At 38.1% G+C, this 16,953-nt stretch overlaps 1 protein-coding gene across 4 annotated transcripts in view; it reads left to right on the forward strand.

Annotated features, from left to right (window-relative positions):
• Positions 1-16,953, forward strand: part of DNAJC13 (DnaJ heat shock protein family (Hsp40) member C13) — a 54,949-nt gene that overhangs the window by 31,144 nt on the left and 6,852 nt on the right. For all 4 annotated transcript variants that reach the window (XM_085311860.1, XM_085311858.1, XM_085311861.1 and 1 more), the window contains 24 exons: positions 91-192; positions 332-436; positions 1,292-1,494; positions 2,351-2,435; positions 2,753-2,907; positions 3,784-3,829; positions 4,047-4,201; positions 4,769-4,970; positions 5,694-5,809; positions 6,703-6,781; positions 7,381-7,516; positions 8,624-8,808; positions 9,346-9,420; positions 9,540-9,659; positions 10,534-10,713; positions 11,595-11,762; positions 12,345-12,458; positions 12,761-12,877; positions 13,424-13,601; positions 14,657-14,748; positions 15,060-15,159; positions 15,630-15,704; positions 15,889-16,001; positions 16,387-16,556. In XM_085311860.1, coding sequence (XP_085167986.1) covers positions 91-192; positions 332-436; positions 1,292-1,494; positions 2,351-2,435; positions 2,753-2,907; positions 3,784-3,829; positions 4,047-4,201; positions 4,769-4,970; positions 5,694-5,809; positions 6,703-6,781; positions 7,381-7,516; positions 8,624-8,808; positions 9,346-9,420; positions 9,540-9,659; positions 10,534-10,713; positions 11,595-11,762; positions 12,345-12,458; positions 12,761-12,877; positions 13,424-13,601; positions 14,657-14,748; positions 15,060-15,159; positions 15,630-15,704; positions 15,889-16,001; positions 16,387-16,556 — 3,071 coding nt within the window. The remainder of the gene's footprint in view (positions 1-90; positions 193-331; positions 437-1,291; positions 1,495-2,350; positions 2,436-2,752; positions 2,908-3,783; positions 3,830-4,046; positions 4,202-4,768; positions 4,971-5,693; positions 5,810-6,702; positions 6,782-7,380; positions 7,517-8,623; positions 8,809-9,345; positions 9,421-9,539; positions 9,660-10,533; positions 10,714-11,594; positions 11,763-12,344; positions 12,459-12,760; positions 12,878-13,423; positions 13,602-14,656; positions 14,749-15,059; positions 15,160-15,629; positions 15,705-15,888; positions 16,002-16,386; positions 16,557-16,953) is intronic.

A 16,953-nucleotide genomic window follows, 5' to 3' on the forward strand; every position in this document is an offset into this window, starting at 1 on the left:
TGGATGAAACTGTTCAGTGACCTGTTCAAAACTGTACTCTTAAATTCTTATTTGGAAAAYACTTATTAACTCCAGTGCATTCATTCACAGAGAAATGTGAAAGACCTCATGGATTCAAATGGCATTAGAATCCTTGTGGATCTGCTCACTCTGGCACATCTTCACACAAGCAGGGCTACAGTCCCACTGCAAGTATGTGGTCTCTTTTACTACTCCATRCTTTTTCCTCTAGAGGAAACTTAAAGGGCATAGATGTTTTCTTTGTTTTTTGTGTTGTCCTGTAGCAATGTGATAGTTGCAAGAAACTAATAACATAAACATCAACTTCTAGAGCAATGTGATTGAGGCAGCACCTGATATGAAGAGAGAGAGTGAGAAAGAATGGTACTTCGGCAATGCTGACAAAGAAAGGAGTGGTCCTTACAGCTTTCAAGAGGTACCTCTCTGCTTCCGACTCTCAAGCTTCATAGAAAACATTTCCATTTTGACAGTGTATTTCAAAGTTGTAAGTGATAGAAAACTAAATATAAAACAATGCTCCCAGAGTAACGGATTAAAGCTGGAGAKCAGTTCTTCTAATCTTATGTGGATGAAGATTTGATTTTTGTTGTGCCAAAAATAAGTTCTCTAAGGCGCAGAGGGCAGGACCAAAGACCTAATTTTGAAACAAATGCTTATAATAATTGTTATAACAAGTATTAYGCAATATCTGTTAGTGTGGTTTCTGATATACAGATTTTTAACTTGTCTGAGTTTTCCATAGTCTAAACTTTCCTCATGATACCTCAGTTGCAGTATGCCTTTTTAAATTCAAGAAAACAAATAGATAGAAAGTTATAGGTCATTCTGCTGCTATATGCAGGTGTTTTGAGGGAGGGAAGGTATAAAAAGGGACAGAGATGGAGTCTGGGGGGAAAAAAATCATACAAACCTTTTCTAGAGAGTCTGAAGAGGCAGGAAAAGCTTTTATTATTACTGGTAAAATAACAAGCACATTAACATAGCAGCTCTTCCTACAAGCAATTGAAAGGTTAAATGCAATGAATACTATCTTACCTTTCTCTGGTAAGGCTGCCTGCCCTTCCATGCCCTCTTTCCATGAGGAAAGCAGTTGRAAGTGATGATTAGAAATAGGCTCACTTGATGTTTATTGACTGCTTATTACAAATGTGATTTCATGCAACTACTACAAAATCTATCTTACAGTTGTAAGAAGCTTATGATACTGAGTGTTTAGGAGCAAAAATAGTTGAATGCCTGAATCACTTACACATCTCTAACCTTGCAATAGATGCAGGAACTATGGGACAGTGGAAAGCTGACTTCAAAAACACGTTGCTGGGCTCAGGGTATGGATGGCTGGCGACCACTGCAGGTCATCCCTCAGCTGAAGTGGTGCTTGCTAGCCAGTGGGCAAGCTGTGCTGAATGAGACAGACCTTGCGACGCTTATACTCAACATGCTAATAACTATGTGTGGATACTTTCCTAGCAGGTAAACACTATCTTTTCAGTAAAAGTGGTTAACTTTCTCTGGCRTATATATACATTTGTAACTTCTATCTTAAAGCTTTTCTTAGAATCAAGTAATATGTAAGTATTCTGTATTTCAAGGACCTCTTCTATAGTAGTACTAAATTTTAAATCCTGTGAGCAAATGCAGAGTTTCTAAATGACACAAAGTATTCATATTGTTGTGATAGTAATTTCAAAAATGTACAAGTGATATTCATAATGCACAAGGCAGTCACTTGTTTTAAATGGAAATAAAACTGCTTAATGTGATATTAAAMCATGTATAGCAAATCTATGTAGTTAAAAGTAATGAAGTGAATAGTGGAACTGAAAATGATGAGGGCCTGATACTTAGCTTAATAAAACTACTCTTCCTTAAAAGAAAGGGCATGTGTCTGTTTAGAATTACAGAATCAGTAAGGTTGGAAGGGACCTCTGGAGATCATCTAGTCCAACCTCCCTGTTCAAGCACGGTCACCTAGAGCATGTTAGACAGGGTTGCATCCAGGCAGGCCTTGAATATCTCCAGAGAAGGAGACTCCACAACCTCCCTGGGCAACCTGTGCCAGGGCTCCGTCACTCTCACAGGGAAGAAATTCCCCCTCACGTTCAGGCGGAATTTCCTGTGGTTCAGTTTTTGCCCATTGCCTCTTGTCCTGTCACACAGGACAACTGAAGAGAGTTTGTCCCTGTCCCCTTGACACCCTCCCTTCAGGTACTTATACACATTGATGAGATCCCCCTTCAGTCTTCTCTTCCCCAGGCTGAAGAGGCCCAGCTCTCACAGCTTACTGATGTGTGTGTTTTTTTTTTTTTTTTTTTTTTTTTTTTTTTAGGGATCAAGACAATGCTATTATAAGACCTCTGCCTAGAGTGAAAAGGCTGCTCTCRGATAGTACTTGTCTTCCTCATATCATTCAAGTAAGTGTTTCTTCCAAAGATGCGTTAAAAGCAGTATAAATAAGACGGACCTTGCCACACTTACACTCAACATGCCAATAAGAACGTGTGGATACTTTCCCAGCAGGTAGACACTAATTTTAGTGCAAGTAGCTAACTTTCTCTGGCATGAGGCAGACTTGGAGCTGGTTATTTTTCAGCCTGAAATCCTTTAAATGAAGTATTCTTACAAATTGACAATTTGTCCCAATACTGAGTTAATGGAAGCTTGAAGCTTTKACTAGGTAACTTGTACCACTCAAACAGCTAATACAAATGCTCGTTTTCTTTGATTTCAGCTGCTGCTGACTTTTGATCCTATCCTTGTGGAGAAGGTTGCTATATTGCTGTTTCATGTCATGCAAGATAATCCCCAGTTACCTCGTTTCTATCTGAGTGGAGTATTCTTCTTTATCATGATGTATACGGGTTCCAATGTGCTTCCTATTGCAAGGTGAGAATGAGAATACTTAAACGCCTTTTAACTGTTTGTGCTAAAAGGACCATTCCTCTAAATGTGGTTCTCTAGGACTAGCAAGTGAATGTGAGTAGTTAACTTGGCTGTGTGTGGATGTGATTCTTCTAAGCCCTTTGCTTGGGAGAGAAAGGGAGCATGTTAGTTCATATATAATAAGCCRTGCCTAGTTGTACTCCTTAGCGCCTCTAGTGCAGTTTGGTCTTGCAATTAAGTAGTGATGCAGACCACTGATCAGCTAATACAGCTTTTGATAATAACTAGCTATCAAGATTGGAAAATCCCGTATTCCATTTCAGAATTGAAACCTTCAGCAGTTAAATTGACTTATCTTACCAGATGCAAGGTGTACCTTGCATGCAAACAGCTGTTGTAGGTTATTCCAATACTCTTTCCCTAAATTCAATAGCCCATAAAAAAGCCATTATACAATCCAGACTACTGCTTCTACATCCAAATGAAATGGGAAATGACTGCATGTTAATGATGACTCCGGTGTAGCAGGAGTCCTCAAGTCAAATCTAAGCTAACCTTGTTTCCTTTTTTTGTAAGGATGATCTGAGGTTGTAGGGAAGGGTCTACCTCCTTACTATCTTCATTTTTCAGTGTGGGGAAAACAAGCTTTCAAGAACAGAACTTTCAAGCCAAGGTGATAAATACAAGCATTTCCACATGATAAATACTACCTTGACTTCGTGGGGTTCTCAAGAATTTGACAGACAGTGTTCAGAGATGCATTCAATGGTGGTTGTTCTTCTGTCTCTAAGAAAATGTATGACTCTTGAACTAGAGTGTGCTTATCTTGCAAATGTAGCTCAGATACCAATTCTGAATTCAATGCTGTTTCTCTTCCAGGTTTCTGAAATATACACACACAAAACAGGCTTTCAAGTCTGAAGAGGTAAGCAGACTACAAAGTAACTACCTTTGTTTCCAAATAACCTGGCAAACCATGTGTAGCTGCTTTAACAGCGTTTCATGTTTRTTCCTTTTCTAAGTTCTCAAGAACTAGTTTAAAAGCTGTAAGGGGAAGGAGGAGGTGCTTTTAGATCTTAAGTTGTTTAGGAAGACTGAATTCAGGCTAACCTTTTGAGATGACGATGTGATCCTTTCCTTAGACAAAAGGTCAAGATATAGTTCAAAGAAGTATACTTGGACATATTCTTCCTGAAGCAATGGTGTGTTATTTAGAAAACTATGAGCCAGAAAAATTTTCTGAGATATTTCTTGGAGAATTTGACACTCCAGAAGCAATTTGGAGCAATGAAATGAGGTAACTGTCTGTGAGGAACTAAAATCTTTGGCACTTCTATGGAATGTCTAAAATAAATGAGTTCTGTGTCTCCATTGATGTCCAGCCCTCTACCCCTACCAARAAAACAACTGGTGTGAAATTAGCAGAAGGAAGAGGACTATTCCCGTGCACACCTGACAGCATGCTTTGTCTGCCCATGTCATACTTGATTGTTCCTTCAGGAACGGAAAGTACTTAGCTTTGTACTTAGTATACTCATTTACTACTAAAATCTAGTAGTACACATRCTTCTAATACAACAGTATGTTTTCAGGATTTCTCAAACAGCAATGCAGTGGGGGGGGGGATTGGGGGGGAAGGGGAGAGATGTCATTTAAACTTTTTAAAAATAAACTTTATTGAATATAAACATTATAATTTTTATTRTATTTTATTGAATAACTTCATGATGGAATAAGACAGTAATCCTTGAAACTTGGGAGACTACTCAGTGAAACTTCTTTTGAGGGAAACCGTTAAACTTTGTTACCATGTATTTTGAGGACTGTGCTTAGCAAGTGTCACACCAAACTTTCTGACTTTCAGGCGTCTTATGATAGAGAAGATTGCTGCTCATCTTGCTGACTTCACCCCTCGTCTTCAAAGCAATACAAGAGCACTCTACCAATACTGTCCTATTCCAGTTATCAACTATCCTCAACTGGAAAATGAACTATTCTGTAATATTTATTACCTCAAGCATCTTTGTGACACACTCCGATTTCCAGAGTGGCCAATTAAAGATCCAGTAAGAAAGAATTTTAGGATTAATCGARTTCTTGTTCTTTCAGACTCCTTAAGTGTCATTTGTAGCAAATACCAAGGATATCAAATGCTAGGTTTGCTGCAAGTACCTGATTCCTTGCTTATGAACTGGAAGTCAGGTCTGATAAGTCAAAGATATCAAATGTTGTTTAAGCAGGATATTCTTCCTGCCATATAACAGCCAGATATGTTAAGTATATGTTTCTTTTAGTGAATATTAAGTGAGCAAGGTGAAGTGTCTAACARTCTCTGGGTAGTGGTCTTTTTGGATTCTTACTTGTCCATGCTGGTCATGAAACTGAGCTAACATCAATCCAGCTGAACTGATGATCTCTTGTGGTGCAGTTCTGTGGTCTAGATCTGTCTAGTCAGCTTCACGTATTCATGTAGTCTCGTTGCAGTTCTTATTGTACGGAGATGTGAGTCAGTTCACTAAAGTGGTCCTCCCTCTTCTAACACAACTCTTAAATAGATATTTTCATCTTAAAGTGCTCTTAATGAGCAAGATACTTAGCACTGCAGTGAAGCAGAGTCTTAATCCCTAATTGACTGGAGGGGGAGCCATAATTACTGAAGGTAAAAGGATTAAATGAAATATYTGAGCTCAGTGTGATGGGTGATAAGAATTCCTTAAAGCCACACTTTTCTGTTGCAGCACTGTACACTTCACACTGCATAAAAGAAACACTAAATTTTAATTATTTAGGTTAAACTGTTGAAAGATACACTAGAGGCTTGGAAGAAGGAGGTAGAAAAGAAGCCACCTACCATGTCAATAGATGATGCTTATGAAGTTCTTAACCTTCCCAAAGGACAAGGACAGTAAGTTGTTTTCAGTAATTAAAGCAGTGTATGACTGTTRTGTTTATATAATCTGGTAGACCAGGCAAAATTCAGCTTATCTCAGTACTTGCAACCCATTTTTGGTACCAGTTCAGTTATGTCTAGCACCTGCTTCTCTCACAATGCAGAACTGCTTTATTTAGTTAAGAAACGAAGCCTGAAAATCTCTCCACTTTTTTTTTGTGTGTGTGTGTGTGAGAGAGAGAGAGAGAGAGAGAGAGAGAGCAACTGCATCCAGATTTTTAAAACTAGGAAAAACTGAGCTCTCCCTCAAAGCTTTCAGGCAGGCTGCTCTACTGAACACAGACATTAGACAAAACCCTGAAGAGCAGAGAATGAAGCAAAACTGAAATGTATTCAAAGCAGAACTCTACTCTCCTTCCTCTCCCCCCTGTCAAACTGTTGTCTTTTCTTGGTAGCAACATCCTAAAGAACTTGTTTTTCCCTCCTGTCTTGCCCCTGGCTTCTGTCTTCAGGCCTCTAGAAGTGAACCAACAACACTTAGTATTTCCAAAACAGTTTACTTACAGTAAATACAGTAATAAGTTGCATTTATTACAAATCACAAACTCAAATGTCTGGACTAGTAATTTTCACCACTTACTAGACCTTCTAAGAGTAAGTGAACTCTGACTTTGAGCTCCTTGTAATTGTTGAGTCTCTGAGCAAGAGATAAACAAATTCATCTTTTTATTCTTGGGCCTCATGATTGTTCCATCAAGTGACACTGAATGGGGCAGAAATATAAAATTGATCAAGTAAGAAATTTGTTGTCTTCGTTTAATTGCATTTAGTACTGTTAATGGTACTGTCAAAATCCAGGCTTGGTTTTTTTGATGTTACTCAGTGTAACAGGACTTGTCTTTTYGCAGGCATGAGGAAAGCAAGATCAGGAAGGCTTATTTCCGACTGGCACAAAAATATCACCCAGATAAGAATCCAGAAGGCAGAGTATGTATGACACACTTGTGATGTTGGGATGAAGGTGGAAATAGTTGTTGGCACGAAGAATTGAGATCTTGCTTTGAAAATTTTTGATTTTTTTTTTCTCTTGCAAAAGTGATAGACGAGATGAATCTTGGAATACGGAGTAATGCTACAGATAAGCTTGTCACTCAAGGATTTTGAGCATTTTTATAGTAAACCCTGAAATGTGGTGAGATCTAATTACATCAGAGAGTGAGAGGGAGTATTATTTTATTTAGGTACTGGGTAAGGGTAACTGTGTAGGTCAAAGACAGACAGCATCCCCTGCACGTTCTTATGGTTGAAGCTTTACTTACTCCCTTGTCATAGAGGAGTCAATTTACAGTTTTAGTCTTTCTCCTATGGCAGAGTGTGGGAAACAATACTTATCTTTGAAGCTGGGTTTTTAAAGGCTATTTGGAATACTTTGTGAAGTATAATAAAGCAACAAAACTTYTACTGTGGTTAGTAATTTTAGTAATTTGCAATGCTTTAATTCTACTTGCAGCTAAATTGATGCTGCAGAGTTGTAGCAAWTCAAGGGGCTGCTAGCAATGCTTAAGGCTGTTCCTCTTTTTCTGCAGGATATGTTTGAAAAAGTGAATAAAGCATATGAGTTTCTATGCACAAAGTCTGCCAAAGTAGTAGATGGTCCGGATCCAGAAAACATCATCTTGATCTTGAAAACTCAAAGTATCCTCTTCAACAGGCATAAGGAAGGTTGGCATACTATCTTGAGTTGTTTTATGGTCATTTCCTGTGTCCTGTAGATCTGGCTTCCAGTTTGCCATAGTATTATGAAGTTAGAGTAGAAGRCTTCAAAATTAGTTTGCTTTTTCTTGAAATAAGTATCTGCTATAAAACACTTCTGGGGGCAGGGAGGAGTCAATAGCTTTCTGAAGTTGTTATAAATCAGTTCGACTCTTTCTGCATATGTAACTTTTCCTGTGTAGAAAATCTTCCCTAGAGCCCAGTCACCCAGATGACTGATTCTTACTTTATTGGAGGTTCTATTTGTGATAGCCATGTTAGTGTAATCTTGCAGAAATTCTGACTGGTGTTAAGAGTCCGCAGGTGGGTGTGCTATAACACTACCTTTTTGCATGGCCCAACTGAGAGGGATGGCTAGAGTACACAGATCCTTGGGTGACAGTTGCTGGTATGTCCAAATCTTGCAGAATCAGAAGTGGTCTGTTACTTTAAAGGTGTTAACGTAATGTTAAAATAAGAACCTCATAGGCAATCCTAGCTCTTAGTCATGTGTAGAGGCAGTGACATTGTTAGTGTAGATTTACGTAAAGTCAGATTGCTTTTAGCTCCTTAGCTGCAAGATATTTCTGTTCCTTATCACTGCTGAACTCCAAAGGCATAAAAAAACATGAAACAAATGCAATTGCTGTGTTGGACCAAAAGGTCCAGATAGGCCTGAGTGTGGGTGTGGGTTTTTTTGTTTTTTTTTTTTGTTTTTTTTTTAAGTATCTAATGATGAACCTAAAACAATAAAAGCAAGGCTACACTGAGGTGTCTCTAGAGACAGATGACAATTGGAAGGCACTTAGCTTAAGTTTCCTGAGATACGTCTTTGTTAATCTTAAATGAGTTCTTCTGTGAATCTTTCTCCATGACCTGTTATCAGAAGACTGTTCATACTAGAAGTTAAGGAGTCACTGTGTAGACTGCTTCATGTTGCTCTGATCTTTGCAGCAGTTGCTTTCTTTTGATCCTTAGTTCTTATATGCTGCTATATGTTCTACTGCTAATTATATTCTGGCTTAAAATGGCTTAGACTCCATGTGTATGTGAACATTGAGGCTTTTTTTCTTTCAGAGTTGAAACCATACAAGTATGCAGGCTATCCTATGCTGATAAAGACTATTACCATTGAAACATCAGATGATCTTCTGTTTTCTAAAGAATCTCCTCTGCTGCCTGCTGCTACAGAACTTGCTTTCCATACTGTCAATTGTTCAGCATTAAATGCAGAAGAACTGAGAAGAGAAAATGGGATTGAGGTAGACTGAAACTGAAAGCGTATTTTTAGTCTATCAAAGCTACAAATCCTAGATTCCCCCAAATGCATATCAGATGTATTTGTGAATCACTTTTGATCTTGTCAGGACACTTGTCCATTTTTACTGCATCCAGAAAAGAGAAGCTTCTTGCAGAGCRTGCTGCTTTCTGGGCCTAAGCTTGTCAGTTGAACTAGATAAGCAAACTACATGTTTCTGTATTTTACAAAACTCTGAGGGCTTCTGTATTCTACTTTTTGTGAAAGACTAGAGAAATGCAAACAAGTCACTCTGCAGACAGGCTTTCATTGCACATACGCGCTCATGTGTGAGAATGCTACCAACTCTCATGAAGCACCAAATGCTAGTATTGGCACTTTCAAGGAGTGTTTGCCCTATAAAGAGCACTCGTGCCAGCAGTAGATTGTTTTGTCAAATCAAATGTTTCCCTTCAGTCAATCATGAGAGGTTGACAAACTAATCTTTTGTCTTCATCAGTTCTTGTTCTAACTGAACTTATGCATCAACCAATCCTTACAGGTATTGCAAGAAGCATTTAATCGTTGTGTAGCAGTCTTGACTCAGTCTAGTAAACCAGATGATATGTCTGTACAGGTAAGTTGCAGCAACTTTAACTGATGTTTGTTAGTCTTTTGAGAATCTATGTGTATATATAATAGGCTTGTAAACATATTTCCCCTTCATTTGGAACCTATGAAGTATTGTTTTTATAGGTATGCGGATATGTTAGCAAGTGTTACAGTGTGGCAGCTCAGTTTGAGGAGTGCAGGGAGAAGATTACAGAAATGCCCAACATCATTAAGGACCTCTGTAGATTACTCTATTATGGCAAGGTAAGAGCTTTCTTTGCTTAAGTATTACCTGTTAAATGTCTAGGGGAATGTGGGTGTGGTTCTTTGTTTTGTTTTTCCCCCCTCAGTGGAAACTGGGCAGCTGCAGGAAACTGATCAAATACCTCTAAGGTCCTAGTTGGCCTTCGTGGCATACAGCACTCTAATGCCTTTTTATTTAACACTTATATTTGAATCCATTTAGTGGACTTAAAATTCAGTCACTGTGAAGATTCATCTACTTGTATTTTAACTGAATTATGTCTAGCTGATTGGCTGAATGCACTGAATCAGCAGATGTAAGTTCCAGAGCTAGATCYTGTGCAAGCAGATAAACTACTAAATCAACATAATCTCTGGGAACAGCCTTCAAGAATTTTTGTTGCCATTAGCTCTTGAGAACTTACCTTATGTTATGTAAATACTGAATTTTCTGTCTAAATTAAGAATGAAAATCTCATCTTGGACCATTTCCAGTGGAAATGTGAAAGCAGAAAACATCTACCTGACTGTGGTAACTGACTTTAGATGCTTCTCTGTTTCTTAGTCCCTGCAGAACATATGTATCATGCTTAAAAAGCTTACTTGGGAATCTGCCACATGTTTGAGGTCTCTGTACTGGTTTGACACTTTTCTAATCTGCTGAAATGATTGCTAAAGGATTCTTCCACAGAATGATGCCAACCAGATAGCCATGTTTTTTGTTTACCAGGCACTGGAAACACTTTGTCTATTTCAACTTCAGTCTCCCTATAGCTTAAATAGTTTTCTAAAATTGGTGACAAATTTTGACTTTATCTTTGTTTAGTAAAGCAGTCAGTTGGCTTTCTTTGGTCACAAGTGCACCTCTTCTTTTTCTCCCCCACCTCCATCCCAGAACATACCACGAGTAGCTGCTTTGGGAGTAGAATGTGTTAGCTCCTTTGCCTTAGACTATTGGCTACAGACGCACTTGTTCCAAGCTGGAGTTCTCTGGTACTTACTAGGATATCTCTTCAACTATGACTATACACTGGAAGAGAGTGGCATTCAGAAAAGTGAAGATTCTAATCATCAGGTAATGTTAACAATGTACATGCTTTCAGACACCAACAGATGTTGCTTTTCATCTCATATTAACAAAAGTATGTTATAATATTTGTTAGAGATAACACTTGTTTGTGTACACTGAACTACTTTTGAAGTGGTGTTTTGTGTAAGCTTTTCTAACTAAATAAAACTAAATTCTATATGTCTTGAGTACAAATGTTAAAGCTGCAAAAGAATGACTATAAATACTTAAATATATCTTCTGTGTTCATCTGTTATTCAGGTTCTATCTGAACAATAAATTCAAAGACTAAATTTCTTCCATGGGAAGAAAAACCATGATTTCTCTTGAAGCTCAGCTGAAGAGGTGGTCTAGAAATAATGTCATGAACTTATTTGAAATRTCCGTTGTAGGGCTGTATTATATCCTTGCTTTGACTCTGCAAAGTGTCCTCATGTTCATTGCCCTTAAATGGTGGCATTCTAAGTAGGGTGCTTTTCTCAACTATTGAATGAGTTGATGATTAGGACAGATGGCTTACAGCTCAGTWGTTGTACCGCTGCTAGAGGCTGGTACTGATGCTTGACTACTGTGATTGCAAGAACCATTACCTGGTCAGAAACTACTATGCTACACTGCTTGGTAGCTTTCAGCTAATCTTAGTGACTCAGTTTTCTACTTATGAATGATCATATCTAACTAAACTTATTAAGCCCACAAAACAGTGATCATCCTTTGCTGTTCTATATCACCTAATGCCTTATGAGCGGTTTCTCTGTTACTGGTGATGCAGGTAAACTGATGATACCAGTTTGGTTTTTTCTGGTGTGCAGGTGCTTAAAAACTTTTTAGCTGTTTTCRTTTAAAGTCAGCCAACTCTAGCTTGCTAAACTTCCCATATTTTTCAGGAGGTAGCAAATAGCCTTGCTAAACTCAGTCTCCTAGCCTTGAGTCGTCTTGGAGGATACCTCTCTGAAGAACAAGCTACTCCTGAAAATCCAGCTATCAGGAAAAGCTTGGCTGGAATGTTGACACCCTATATTGCAAGGAAACTTGCTGTGGTTAGTCCTACTGAGGTAAGCATCTGTTGGTTAAAACTTTCCCTTGTGATTCATAGGAGTAACTGGTCACTTCTARCAGTCTCAAAACACTTAGCTCTTTTCAGAGCAACCTGGCTACAGAGATCAGCAGTAAAACTTTGGCTTRCAGTTGAAGTAACTGATTGCAAGGGAAATGTTTTTTGTATATAGTCAGACTGGACAGGAGCCATACCTTATAACAAAACTTGAGTTAAATGGTGAGGACTGAAGGCTATAATGATGATAGTGATCRAAGGTTCTATTTCTTTTGACCATGAAAATGGTGCCAAAGAAATCATAAAAAGATTCTGCAGATAGTTGCTGCCCACTGAAAAGTAGAGAAGCCTGAGAAGTAGAATAAAGATGAAAAATATAAACAGAATACATGTACCAAATACCAGAAACACAGTATCTGGAAGTTATTTGGRAAGCTTGACGCTTTAAACCTACTTATGAAAGTAGGCTGTTAACCAAACTAGATCATTCTGTTGTGAAAAGCTGCATGTGATTACTCTGCATAGTGATCCCAAATTAAATTTTAAACTCGTTAAATTATATAAATTCCTTCTTCCTTCATAGATTCTGAAGATGCTTAACAGTAACACAGAGAACCCCTACTTGATCTGGAACAATGGGACGAGAGCTGAACTACTTGAATTCTTGGAATCTCAGCAAGAAAGCATGATTAAGAGAGTAAGATGCTCATTTAAAAAAAAGGGGGGGATTTAAAACTACTGTCTTATGTTTTAATGCCCCTTTTGTAATGTGGTATAAATAACTGATCTACTGTTGTCTACTCTGAAATGACTCTCTGCGTTTGGTAATTTACAAAAAGAAAAATTGAAAGTATGATCACTTCTAGTGTTCCAAGCTGCCCTGGGCTTGTCTATTTGCTAAAGGTTTTTTTGTTGTTGTTTAAGTACTGCTATATTGTATTATCCAAATCACTGCTTAATACTTTCTAAGAGTTTTCTTGTGCATCTCTTCCCTTAAAGGGAGATTGTGACAAAAGCTATGGATCTGACTTTGTCTTTGGTGACCATGCAAAAGAGCTTATTGTGGGAGAGATCTTTGTTAGAGTCTACAATGAGGTCCCTACCTTCCAACTAGAGGTGAGATATAGCTGTAAGCTTTCTGTTAAATCTGAAACAAATCTGAAACTAGTGTTTGAGATGTTACTTCCTACCAGTCTGACAATGCACACAGATGGTTTCTGTAAGACTTAGTATTTTGTCCACTCTCTCCTCAACATGRGTAGCGTTTTCTGGGATGCCTCTACTGGAGCAAAATACAATAAAAGGAACAATGAGTCTATCAGGGTAAGTCTGTCAGATGATTCAGTGCTTTTTCTCTGAGCTTGTAATGCAGAAGCTCAGACTGATTTGGTAATTTCACAAGGTAGTAATTCTGCCTGCTATTTGTCTGCATATACAGATAAACACAGCCTGTGTGCAGCTGAAATTGTGGTAGCTTTCTAAGGATATATTTAGATATAAAACAGGTTAATATAGTCCAGATGTGCAGCTAGGGTACTAGAAGAAGCTTCCTGCATGGAAGAAGCTGGTGTGTTAAAAGTAGGTTAATCAGCCATACTTTCCTCTAATGTGAATACTGCTTCATCATACAGCTAAAAATGCTCTCTTCTGTTTAATTCAAAGCTTCCTAAAGCATTTGCTGCAAGCCTTTTGGATTACATAGGCTCACAAGCACAGTACCTTCACACATTGATGGCAATAACACAGACTGGTAAAGTAGAATCCAATCAGCATGGAGATCGKTTACGGAGGGTTGAAATGGCTCTGGAGGCTCTGAGAAATGTCATAAAACACAACCCAGGTAGGCTTAAAATGAATTTCACCAATAGGCTTTCTTGTGGACAACCTTAAAATGTAAAACTCTGGTCATATCTTCCATATAGAARGGAGCTTTTTAGCAGTGCTAAGGCCTGTTAGTCAGCAAATAGGCTATATATAGGCTTGCTTTCTCTACTGGAGAATATTTTCAATAAATATCTTGGTTTTGTGTGAAGTCCAAGCCTCATCTATTTTCTTCCCTGAAACACTTTGAGTTTTAGCTCCCAATTCTAGCCAGCAGTTGCCAAGAAGCCTTAAACATCTTGGATAAACTGTTCCTCTATTCTTTCAAATCACCTTTAGTTGATTCTTTTTTTTTAGCCTTCTTGCATCAAATAAAACTTTCCACTGTATACTAATAAACACTTACATCAGAACCTCATGAAAGGAGGAGGAGATGCTTTCAAGAGTGGGCAGCTAAGACCAGCAGAGATCTATGAGCAGATACCAATTTATGAACTGGTGAAGTCTGAAATGCTATGATTAAAACACTTGTATTATGAAAAGTTAGAGTACTACGAGTAGTTAGAACTGACTTACGTTACTGTTACAGCTTCTAATGAGGCTGTTARGTTCCAATCCAGTCTTGGGTTGGATTCTCTGTATTCTGCAGTTGTAACAGTGAAGGCAGTTGCTGCTGCAGCAAACAACCTCCTTTCCCGTCCTCTCTGTTTGGAGGATGGAAGTGKGTTTGAAGACCAGCTGTACTGGTGGCCAATGATAGATAACTCTGCAAGTCTTACAATCTTGAAAAACAAAAACTGGTAATCAACAGCTGTCTTGGTTACTTGCCTCAGGTAAAAAGTAGCTACTTCTGAAAGACTGACTTGAGAATGTGTAGAAGCTGGACTAATAAGCAGAATTTAATCTTCTCTGATCTCAATAGATGCTGCTGTGGGAGCTGTTGCAATTACTGTGCCAGACTACCTACAGACATCTAATTCCTCTAGCACCTTCTGTGTAGTCAGATGTGGGCTCGGAATGGCCTTCAGCAAATGTTTTGGCTAACATGAGAGTAACTTATTTGGTCTCTTGCAGGTTCTGAATGTGAATGCATAGGTCACTTTAAGTTAATATTTTCTCTTCTGCGTGTTCACGGAGCTGGCCAGGTGCAGCAGTTGGCTCTGGAGGTAAAAAGAAGTATTGTGGATTCTGTACATTCAGCATAAGCTTARCTGTAACTCTTAGAGTAGCACCTATGAGCAGTCAAGAGGGATTTTTAAGGTGTCAGGCAACTTCTCCTTTGAGGAGCAAAATGATAGTTTCATGCCTGTGTCTCTGTCACCTCAGGCAAATAAGGGAATAAGTSAGTTTGGTGACAGGAATAAAGATAGATGTAGTTATGTTGACTAACGAGGATTTACCTCATTGCACGCTATGTTGTCTTGACAGTGGTGTAACAGGTAGGATACAGTTAACTCTTGTTTGTCATCTTTTATAGGTAGTAAACATAGTAACCAGTAACCAAGAATGTGTTAACAACATTGCTGAGGCAATGGTTCTTGCCAACTTACTGGCCCTTCTACATTCCCTACCTTCAAGTATGTACCATATAGTTCTTCAAAGTCTTCCATGGCAATGGATTTTTAGCTCATGAAACTGGTTAGAATTCAGCTAACTGAGCTTGCTTACTAATTTTGGGGTGAAAGTGTTTCAGTGGGGATGACTGGAAAACTATTCTACATAATCAGTTTGTAATCTAGGTATGAGCTGAAAAAATAGAATTAGGTAAACTTGCTTAGTATTTCATTGATTACTTATTGAATTTTTACTACCTAAGTCTTCTAAATAAGCCATGTGTGACTAGAAGATATGATGGRTGTTCTTTAACCTGCCTAGCCTAAGTGACCTTAGCCAGAAGTCCGTAAGCTGATAATTCCTAGTGTATACACTTCTGACCAGCCCTTCTTATAGACTTTATTATAATTTGGGTGCAGCTTTTTGTTAAAATGATTAATTCATCTCTGATTGGTGGTGGATACAGTTCTTAATATTTTCTTTATTTTGACAGGTCGGCAACTTGTCCTTGAAACTTTATATGCTTTGACATCTAGCACAAAAATAATTAAAGAAGCCATGGCAAAAGGTAGTGTARTAAATCAGAAGTTCTGTGGCGTATGGGTTTGTTTTGGGGTATTTTTTTTGTTTGTTTTGTTGAAGCACTGGTCAGTGGCCAAATCTTACTCTTTCCTTCAGAACAGTGTGGAATCTGGGATTTTGTATGACTTAAGTCCAGAAGAAAATCTGAATGTTTCTGTTTGTTTGTACAGGTGCTTTAATCTACTTACTAGATATGTTTTGCAACTCGACTCATCCACAAGTTAGAGCCCAGACAGCAGAACTTTTTGCCAAAATGACTGCAGATAAGCTGGTGGGTCCAAAGGTAAGAATACTAATCATGCTTGTTGGAACTCTAAAGACTGCACAGAAACAGCTCTTCCATTACTGAAAGGTTGATGCGAAGAGCAAACTGACTTTCTCAATGATTAAACTGCTTCTAATCTGTAAGCAGATTTTTAAAGCAGCTGTCTTGCTTATAACTACTATAAGTAGTTTGGTTTCCATGCATAGTATGATTTTATCATTAGGTACTCAGATGTCAGATGTATTATTGACTATAACTATTTAAAGTGATTTGTACTATTTTGTATTGTATTATTGTGTTCAAGCAGTTGTCRTTATTGTATTACTGACGGGAACTCCTTGGGAGTTTTTGAAGGTTTAAATCTTATAGTATACTAAATATTAATTCTATTAATCCTTTCTAGGTTAGAATTACACTAATGAAGTTTCTACCTGGAGTCTTCATGGATGCCATGAGAGATAATCCTGAAGCTGCTGTTTATATCTTTGAGGGAACTCATGAAAATCCTGAGTTAATTTGGAATGACAACTCCAGGGAGAAAGTATCAACAACAGTTCGAGAAATGATGCTAGAGTATGTAGAGACCTGCTGCCTATGTATATTTCCTTAGCTGAAACTGCTTTTAGCAGCAGTGAACCTGAGCTGCTACTGAAAACCAGTTGGACTGAGCTCTCTAAAGAGATCTTTACAGCCTCTGWAGTAAAGAGAAACTTGTATACTCCTGTATATTGTGTATATAACTTGTCAGTGGCCAACTGCAGTTTGTGCATAATCTGGTTAACTGCTTACTGTTAAAAGATCCTTAAATAGGTTATGATGAGGAGAATATGGATTTAGAAAATGGAGCCTATTTCATGAATGACAGGGGGAGGGATACTAAACAAGGGGTAAATTAGGGACAGAAACTGCTTATTCTACTACTCATTAAAACTTCTCTCTCTCTCTCTTTTTTTTTTTTTTTTTTTTTTTT

The sequence above is a fragment of the Rhea americana genome, unplaced genomic scaffold (assembly GCF_003343005.1).
Source record: "Rhea americana isolate MKP2758 unplaced genomic scaffold, rheAme1 scaffold_35, whole genome shotgun sequence".
NCBI lineage: Eukaryota > Metazoa > Chordata > Aves > Rheiformes > Rheidae > Rhea > Rhea americana.